The 10,295-nt window shown below is 32.3% G+C and overlaps 1 protein-coding gene across 1 annotated transcript; it reads left to right on the top strand.

The window, feature by feature from the left end:
* The first annotated feature begins 2,887 nt into the window (after positions 1 to 2,887).
* On the top strand, positions 2,888 to 10,092 carry LOC129957029 (uncharacterized). The gene is made up of 3 exons (XM_056069141.1): positions 2,888 to 2,997; positions 4,270 to 4,857; positions 8,807 to 10,092. Exons 1-3 carry the CDS (start codon positions 2,969 to 2,971, stop codon positions 9,105 to 9,107), a joined length of 918 nt encoding a protein of 305 aa, XP_055925116.1. The 5' UTR covers positions 2,888 to 2,968; the 3' UTR covers positions 9,108 to 10,092.
* Positions 10,093 to 10,295: the final 203 nt, after the last annotated feature.

Raw genomic sequence — 10,295 nt, 5'->3', positions numbered from 1 at the left:
TCCTGTATCTCTTGTTTTCTTTCTTGCATGAGCGATTCCATTCACTGCTCCATCAAACAAATCTTGATAGGGATAAATTTTTAACTGGTTCGGTGTAAAAGGTAAATCTCAGTGAATTAAAAAACTCCCCTCCATTTTAAAATCTTCTTTCAACATGAACGGTAATAAACATTCTATAGTATAATTCTTTGTAAATTTCACTAGAAAACTATAATTGAGATATCTTGTCGAGTGTTAAATAAGAAATAAGACGATCTCAGTTTTTGGTAAGCGAATATTTTTAATGTAAAAAAATGTATTTTCGGGATTAAAGAATGTACTTTAGATAGCATATCGCATTCCACAACGTTGCAAAAGAATCTTCAAAATCCTTAAAAACAAAACCAAGTACGCAAATTCTGTGGTTTCCAAAATCGTCAATGTGATAAGAATTAAAGGTGGAAGAAAGGGGTCAAAACTTAAAATTTATTATATTCAAATAATATCTAACATTATTTGGATACCATTTTTATCCAGCATTTTTGCTACTAATCTTATGTATATTTACGAGCGTCTTTCAACAATTTCAAGTTGGTATATTCTCAAAAATTCGCTTAAAATATTCTCACAAAGCGAAGTGAGGAAAATCCTCTTTTCCCTGAACAGAGGAAGCAAAATTACAAAATTCAAACAAGGTTTGTAACAAGCACAGTTTTTCGAGTAAAATAGTATCATGTTATACAGAATCGCATAAAAATTAATTTAATTTCAGTTGCTTTTGAGAAGGCAGTTTTTCTACGGATGACTGAAGTTCAGTCTCTTCATTAGAATTGAATAACTTTTTCCAAAGTCTTGAATGAATATTAATGATATATTAGAGCTGGAAAATATAATTGTAATACATTTCTGAATTTAATTTTTCTTATTTTATAATATCTATCGCAAAAAAACAGGCTTCGGTAATAATTCCGGAAAAAAGAATTTGCTCTTAAGAAGAAAAAAATATTTATTCAGACATTTTTTGTTCGTTATTTAAAGTGTCTTTTTTTAAATATTATTTATAACTATTCTAACCACAAATTTCGCCCCGTTAATAATTAAATTCACATAATGTGTCTGCATTTTATTCTACTAAGCAAAGGATTTTTTCAAAAAATCTCTATTTCAAAATTATTTTTTAAACGCAGTTATTCAAAGAGAAATTCTGAAAAATAGATGAGTGAAATATCGTTATACAGCTGAAAACTCCTTAATATCAAATCTCTGCGTATCGGACTTTCCAGTCCTCTTGAATTTTCAATAATTAAATAGTTTCTATGAACGAATAAAATTGTTTCATGTTAAATGTCCCTTAATCAGACTGTGACTGCGGATTTTGTTCATAGGAAGGAATTCGAATCATTTGGGGACGTAGGAGAGAACTTTCACTTACTCTAACAGCAGCAGGAATTTTCGGAAGACGCTTATAGAAAAGCAATGAACACTTGTTCGCACATCTCATGCTATTCTTCGTTCACGTTTTACGAATCTCTTCTAATATGAAGGGAGATTTCTACACTGAATCCAGTTAGCTTTAGATTTTTCTATGTTGAGTATGACACTAAATGTAAATCTTCGTGTGAAAAAGAAGTTCAGCTTAGTAAAAAAAGTAGAAATCGATATAAAATAATAAAAGAACGAATTTTTTACAGTTTTGAAAAATCATTGTTTTATGTACATTCTTTAAATATATTTCTTAAATAGCAAAATTCTTTTAAGACTTCTTTTAAAAAATTAACTATATAAAATTATTTTAGAGGGAAAATTATTAAAAAACCTGTAGTTTGTATTTTTAATATCAAAACTTTTATACATAAAATTTTCCTGGGCGATTACAAATATGTAAGATTGTATAAAAGAAGTTTTTAAGAATTTCGTGTATGTATCAAGAAAATTTATGATATAATTAAGTGAAATTCAATTTTTTTAAATACAAATTTATAGCCATAAAGTGCGCAGTGTGTATTTCAAAATTTACAGAACTTTTAAGACAGATCTTGGGAAAATTTGATACTTTACGCATTATTTTCTATTGTACATATTAATCCCTAATTTAAAAAATTATAAATTTCGACCAGATATACAAGAACACTTCACATTATTGATTTCCTGTCATTCTTTGTTCCCAGCATATCTGCATGAAGGAGCGAGTTTTCCTCATAGAATATAAGTAAAGCAAATATGCTATGGACGCAGCACATTTCGCTTTCCGTGAAACTGTTCGTTTTGATGACGGAAAAATGCTTTGATACGCCATAGCACACAAGGAAGATAGTGATCTCTATGCAGTGCCGATGCGATTTTTAATTACTGCCATCTTTTTAGTTACCACTGGAAGAAGAGAATCTTAACCACAAAAAAACACACAAAAAAAAGTTGACTGGTAAAAAATATCAGTAAATGCAATATTCCACTGTGCATATGTCAATGACATATTATCAACAATAATTGCTTATCCTATTCTTTCAAACATTTTTCCCATTCTCAGTTTGCGAATCGGAAAAAATCTGTCGATGATATTTATGTTCAGATTAAATGTTAAGGAAATACCGAAGTTTGAAAATGGAAAGCAATAAAGCAGTCAATATTAATGAATGATAACTTATAAAAATTTCAATAAAAAAGCAATTTTTTTTATCCGTTTTTAATAAGTTTTTCTAAATGAAAATTATTTTTCTTATGAGTATTAGAGATGAAGAATGCGAACTACAAATATTCTACGAATATAATATACGAATATTTACGAATGACACTGAATGCGAATATTTTATTTATGAATAATAGAGATTTCTTTAAAATAAACTTTTTTTGAAAGAATTCATTAAAGAGTGCGATAAACATGTGATTTTAAATCATTTTATATGTTTCTTTTATCATTACTGTCGGTTCTCATTTCTTCTCTTTTCTTTGCAGCCCGCTCGTCAAGGGAGGTCCCTACATCAGCTTCACCATGGGATCGACGAGGAAAGATCAGAGTGGGTGAGTGCTCCCTGTAACCTGTTTTTAGAATGACCTTGACCTACTTTAAACATGATCTGCATTATTCCATTTTATTGATCATATCAAAATCATTTTTCCCTGATTCATTCAAATGTTTTAAAAAAATATATATAAATAAAAATGAAACCTAAATTTTTGTTCCTTATAAAAATGAAAACTGAGTCTTCAGTAAGCAGAATTTAAAGTAGCCATGATATGGGGGTGGGATATTTAAATCAGATTTATGTAAACTTATTTATATTAAAAAAGGACTGTAATGTTTGTAACATTAACAAGTTTTTTAAAATTAATTTTTATACTTCAAATTCATTTAAAAAATTGGAAAATAATAACTACAAATGAATTTGAAAATGGGCTCCAAATGAATTTTCCAAGGTACGAGCTACTTCACATTTTTTTAAGGTGTTGCGGTCCACTCAATGGCGTAGATGTGGTGAGTTAAAAAAAAAAGGGTCTATAATATTTATTACAACTTAATAATAAATACGGAACATGGCCTTACCTACATAACTACAAACATAATAATAATAGTCACAAATCTAATAATATCAAAGGATGCATTTAATATCAAACAATTCAAAATGCATTAGATAATAAAATCGTTTTAATCTAAAGTGAGTTCTCTTAGTTGTAGTTAATAGAAGACTTAGTCTGCATAGTATCCCCCAATCTTGAATATCTCGATATGCAAATACAAACTACTCATCTTGCACTGGATTCTAAGGGGTCGTTTGTGAGACGGGAACGATATGTTGTCTTAATTATATTCATAGTTGAAAATGCAGATTCTACACAGGTAGGTAGAGACAAAGAAAGATGCTATATGATGTGCAACTTTTTAAAAAAATCAAGATACTTTATTTTATCCATTTGATTCCAAAAGTTATTCATAGGTTCTAAACAACGTGTTTTTAAAATCATGTCATTTTGAAAGAGAAAAGCTTCGTTTTCCTCAAGAGATAAATGGAATATATAATTTATATTTTCAGTTATTTCTTCCACATCAGTATTGCCAAATGGGTAACACATAAATGTAACAATTGACGTTTCGTTTAGTATGCGCGTCTTAGGTCTTAATAAAGGCAGTCACCCCAAATGTCTTGGCCACTAGTCGTTCGCGATCGACTAAAAGTCCACCCCTATTATAGGAAAACATACAGGTCACTACTGCAGCAACGATTCTAATAAGACACAATAAAAGCATTTAGAATGCAAGTGGACTACTTACGATAACATTATTTCTTTTTTCAGAATTACATCCAGTGAACGTGGAAGTACTTTCAATTTGAACCGCAACAAAGCTCATGCCTCTGCAGGATCCGATCAGGGCAAATCAGCAGGATTTCCAGACTTCCCGAAGCCAGGAACTGATGCAGAAACGGGTTCTTCCGGCTTCAACGCAGGTCCTTCTAATGTAAAACCAGGAGTTGAATACGCTGATGATAAACCAGGAGATTCTACTATTTCGAATGAAAAACCTTCCGATTCTTCTTTCTTCGATGCAACGAAATCTTCGGAAAACGAAAACTCGGACTATGACTCCCTCAAACCGGATTCTCAGGACAAATCATCGTTTGATTCGGATTCATTTTTCGACGAAACCGAATCTTCAGATACCGATCGCTCGAGTTTTGAAATGACGAAGCCAGATTCCAAAGACAGGAAATCTTTTGATTCAGAAAAATCTACTGAGTTCAACGGTGCAGGATTCGAATCTGTGAAACCTATTGACAAACCTGGCAGTTCGAGATTTGAGATTGGCAAAGTGGATGTGGTTAATCAAAAGCGAGAATTTTCCAGTCGTCCCGGAATCAAGCAACCCTTTCTTGGAGCTCACAAGTAAGTATTGATTTCTGAATTCTTTGCATCTGAACTGACATCCGGGGTTGTAAGGACTTTTCAACAGAATTTTGGAATTGAAAGGTTCCAGATTTGAGAATCAGCAGCAGAAACGATCTACTGCATACATGGCTTCAGTGGAGTAGTCTTTCCGGAAGAAGAAAACCAGGCCCATGTCTTTATTTTAAAATGATCATGTCAAAATATTTTCCCCATAATCCAAAATGATTTTCCGTTGCATCAAAACGGGCATGAATGAGCTACCCAAGGAATGTTTTGGAAATGGCCTTCCAATTTTTAACCGTGGTCAGGTGAAAAGACAAAACTTGATTAGCACCTCTTTTCTTCATTTTCTCTCCAACAGCGGTAGCATTGTTTGATTTATTGGACAACCAGGAATTTTATATCGATTTCATTCGACCAAGGTTGAAGAGTATATTTTAAAGAGCATCTGTGAATTTGCTAAAACCTTTATAGATTTCCAGTGGATTAACCTGCGAATGAGATATTCTTTTCAGCGAAACTAGCGAAATAAATCTATTTACTTTCTAATACATGGAGTATAGAAAAAGTATTAAAATCGTCAAAAATTTCGAACACGAGATTTCAACGAATCTTTACGTTGTAGACCTTCCTCAAGTAAAAAAACATTTTTATTTTTTTCATTTTCACGATAACTACAAAACGAAAAGAGTTGGATGAATTAAATTGAACTTATTAAATATTTTAGTGTAGACACCAATGAAATGTTGAACCAAATCCGACAAAAAGTTAACAGTCTGTCGGTCTGTACTTTCAGAAAGGTGTAAACGTGTTAACTCATAATCACAATGACTTAAATATATCAACCGTGATATGGGATTTTGTGACTGCAATTGTAGTTTTGAGTCCCATTTTGGTTTTAATTTGGTTGGGGAAAATGTCTAAAGCATAAATTCGATTTTCGGATATTTTCAACTGCATGTCAGGGATTTCTCGCCAAAACCTCGCCAAGAATCACGCAATAGATTCATTAAAAATGCGAAATTCACGCAAAACATTCATATTACTTAATATTACCATATTAACTTAATATTACCATACAAGGTGTTCCCAGAAACGATATCTCTATTTGAAAGCAAGCGAAAAGACCACTCCCGCTGGTTACTTATCTAACGAATGTAAAATATATGAATTTATCTCGAACCAAAATTCCAAATGAATGATAAAAGCACGATAGTTTAAATAATACCTAGTTATAGAGAATGCCCCAAAAAACTCATTAGAGTTTTAAGAGTGCCATATAGAAACAAATGATTTTTATGATATACTGAAGGTGCGCAAATGCAAAGAATGGCCATTATAAAGGATTAGAGAGTAGAAAATTATACTCCGATAAAACTACATCTCAGGTTTAACGGAATACTAATTTTCACTGCAGGTGATTTATCAGTGATTTTTTTTAGCCCTAACTTGCACTACTTTTCAACCTAAGTTTGTGACATATTGTTGGAGGGCTCTAATCAGTTGTATTATCTCACACATTCGTCATGCCAGAATGAAAAGAGAGGTAAAAATAGCGGAAGAATGTGTAGCTGAAATTTCCTTTTTCTCTAGGCAATCGGTTTGAGATATTATTGCTCAAAAATAATTTTTGTATTCTTTCTTTTACATCCAAATTTTTTTTATAATTGTCTTTATTTCATTGCCACGCATTTTTTTTCTGAATTTATAAATATTTTTTGCATAGTTTTCAGCAACACCTTTCAGTGTTGCAATGAAATACAAAATGTTTTCATTGTTTCTCGAAATATTCAAACTCGCGAAATTCCTTTCATTGTCGAAAGTTGATGAAGAAAGTTTTTTTATTGCTATCAGGGAATTCTAATTGAGAAAAAGCAAAGTGTGGTTACAACACTCAAAACAGAAAAGATGACTTGAGCAGTTGTTTTTCCAATGATATCAGAGACTTGAACCTATTAGGAATGCTCATTAATACAATAAATAAAACATGTGCAAGTATATTAAAATGATACGGCTTTCAAGTCTTTTAAAATTTGATATTTAAAATACTTTGTAGAAGAATATGCGCATCAAGTTACAGATCTATTCTCAATCAAAATTAAGCTCATCCAAAATTCTCGACGAAACAACCGGTCGTCAGAGGCAGTTAATATTTAGGAAACTTTATAACTTGACATTTAATAATCCTTGTTTTCTTTTGAAAGCAAACTTACGATCATCCATCAACTCACCGGCCACTCGTTTTGCAGTAAGAATGAATCACATCTCAGGCGTTTTGAACATTCGGAGGGCAAAATTAAAAAAAAAAATCACCTCAAATTACAAAACAGGTTGCGGAATGTATTTTTTGGAAAGTTGAAGGCGTTTAAGTTCGTCACCATATTTGAGCCATTTACAGTTCCAATGGACTTAAAATGGGTCAAATAAGTTTTATAATTCATCACAGACGACACCTGTTGCACTTAAGCGTAAAAGATTGTGTCACTATACTATATATCACTGATGACAGCTGAGGAAAAGAAAGACTTTTCGGTTGTGAAGAAACTTAAAGGCCATTGTTTCTTTATTCATGTAATAGCCATTTCCATAGTAATCTATTCATAAAATTGAATGACCCTTCAATTACTTATTTGAACCTTCTTCAAAAATTCTGCACCCCTGGATGGATTCAAACGCAACTTTAAGCACATTCAACAGTTGTTATCTTTGATTATTCTGTGCGTTTAACATTCGCAATGGAATACTTTGCTCATTGTCGATGTCGGTTTGGATTAGTCTCGGAACATTCCAGCGAATAACGCATCATTGCCGCATTTGGGGAGAAAAAATTCCTCATTCGATTCTTTAGGTCACATTGCATTCTCAGTGGATTGGCGATATTGAGTGGATTCACTTTAATATTTTTTCTTCGTTCCATTCGCGTCATTCGTCTAAAGTCCTGTGCTTTCAAGGTCTTTGATTTGTCGGAGATTTGATGTTTTACTGGATATTCGATATTTACGGGGGATTCGTAAAATTATAGTGCACGAAAATTCACATTTCATTCCTACCTCGAAAATGCTTTGTCATATTTCTATGTGTCGTTCAAAATTATTTAAATCTTGAAAACGGCCACTGTAGTAGTTGTAAGTCCACCCGTTTTACCAGACACCTGTTATCATTTACAGGCACCGCCTACAACATAACGTTCCCCTGATTGGTAGCGTAGCTCTTTGTTTGAATATACGCGCAGTTTTCCACAGTGTAAAATAACATGTCAAATAATTTACAAGGGCCTTTTCAATCCCCAATGGCAGAAAACTGCGGGTGAACGATGTGATAATGTGCGATCTGATTTATTACTATCGTGTGGTGCATGGGGGAAGAGAAGGGAAGATCTGTTCTCAATCTTAGTTAATGGTAAATTTTTAATTTTACGCGTTTCTTTTGCATGATATAAAGGGGGCATTTCAGAATTCAGATGAATTAAGAATGATCTCAGATCCATTATGAGCTAAGTGAGACTTTCTAACATAGCTATTTTGTAAACTGAAAGGTATTCATTTTGATGACTTAATTTCAAAGCTTACAGAACATAAAGTTAGAAAGAAGAGATTTAAAGTGTCATATTAAAGTAGAGTTTGTTGGTTTAGAGATTAGAGGACGAAACTTGTAAACGAGTTTTTAATAATTGTATTAAAATATGCACTAGATACTATTATCATAAAAAACGATTTCTTACGGTGTACTTTAAATTGACTTGCTTTTAAAAAAGCATTTTGCTTTTTTATTCATTCATTAAAAGTTGTTTACAAAATAATTATTTAAACATTTAAATAAAAAAGTGTTTATTTTTAATAAATTTGAATTTTTTATTTCAATGGGCATGAGAGTGACACGTTGAAACTTGCATGCCGTTGTGTGCTTCGAGTGGTATCATTAAATATTGATTCTTTTTTTCTTTCAGATCTCCTTCCTCCACTGATAAACAATTCTTAGCTGGTACTCCAAAGATCAAATTCGTGATGGGACGCCAAGCTAGCGGTGGACTTACAGACAGTCTGGCCATCCGTTACCCCAAACGCACCTTCCATTCCACCCTCAGGGACCGAATCTTTTACCTCAGCGAGGGTGGTGAGGGTCCTGCATACGATTACTCGTCCGTTTATGGGCCTTCCGCGTCTCTCCTGTACGACGGCGGAGATGCTGCGTTCTTCTTAGACGGCGCTGAACCGGAAGAGGAAGTTTTTGCTTTCAAGAAGAAATGAATGAAAAAAAAAACACTGTCTTATTTGTTCCTAAATCATATCAACAACTTGCATACAACCCATTCCTAAAGCATGACAAAATCGAACTTTTTGGCAGTGACCTTTGTGGTTTTAATATTGCTGTGAGAGTTTTAAAAAAAACATTTTTTTTTTCCCTTTACCATTATTTATTAATATTTATGACCTTTATATATCGATGACTTTACATAATGTAAAATGAAATTTATTTTCTAATTCTTTCTGCCATTTTTCGTTACCTGTGCACATGATGCACTAACAAATTCTTAAATGGAAGCATGATATGAATGCAAGTGAATAAATTTTTATGAATTCATTTAGATGAAGTAAATAATTCGTTAGTATTATTCGTGAAATGAATCATTCGTAAAAAGTGAAGTTTTCTAAAACTGATTTTTTTTTATTTAATGTTTTATTAAAAATTATTCATTTGGCTTGGACAGAATCGCATTCCCATCATCGTTGCATGAAATTCCAAATCCACTCTTAAGAGCATTGTGCTCCTTTCCGCTGCATTTCAGCATCGTCCGAAGCATTGACTACTCTGGAGAACAAAATTATTGCATAGGCAAGAAAAAAGGCGATGAAACAATATTTATTGCATTCCATGACAGCTTTCCTATCACCACTTTTATGACAGAGCTTAGTACTGATTGTTTGCCTATTTCCTTCATTTCTCGTATTCTGAATCCATAATTCAAATAAAGAATTTATTCTATCGAGGGAAAAATGTCAACGAAGTTCCGGCTTTCTCTGGGAAAAATTCAGCAAATATAAATTCTGTAGTTCCAATTTAATTGTGTTTAAATGTAGAACATTTTAATGGACGTTTTGCGTAAATATTTTGGTTTAATAGATGCTAAAAAGCCATTTTTAAAACATATTCTGCAACATTGCTCATTTCTCCATTGACAAACCATCGCTACTGTATCGAAAATAAGCAATAAAATATGATTTTTGAAGAAAATGACTCATTATTCATTGACTGTTGCTTGTATTATTTTCATTTATTCTACAAAGGAAAAGAGACCTGATAAAACTTACGTCAGCCCATTATGAACCAAAAGTATATTATTCATTTCTTGAAGCAAAAAAATGACATTAAATATGAAAGGGAAAAACTCATTTCAAGGTGTTAATTTCGTTATTACAGAAATTCTTGACCATCCC

This window comes from Argiope bruennichi, chromosome 11 (genome assembly GCF_947563725.1).
Source record: "Argiope bruennichi chromosome 11, qqArgBrue1.1, whole genome shotgun sequence".
In the NCBI taxonomy this organism is placed as follows: domain Eukaryota; kingdom Metazoa; phylum Arthropoda; class Arachnida; order Araneae; family Araneidae; genus Argiope; species Argiope bruennichi.
Note: the sequence above shows the minus strand (reverse complement) of the source record. Positions and strands in the feature narration are given on the sequence as shown.

Bases quoted from the DNA above. Each gene is read 5' to 3' on its own strand.
- LOC129957029 (XM_056069141.1), top strand. From the start codon at position 2,969: ATGGGATCGACGAGGAAAGATCAGAGTGG. The intron at 2,998-4,269 runs GTGAGTGCTCCC...TTCTTTTTTCAG, and splicing joins ACGAGGAAAGATCAGAGTGG to AATTACATCCAGTGAACGTG. The intron at 4,858-8,806 runs GTAAGTATTGAT...TTTTTCTTTCAG, and splicing joins CCCTTTCTTGGAGCTCACAA to ATCTCCTTCCTCCACTGATA.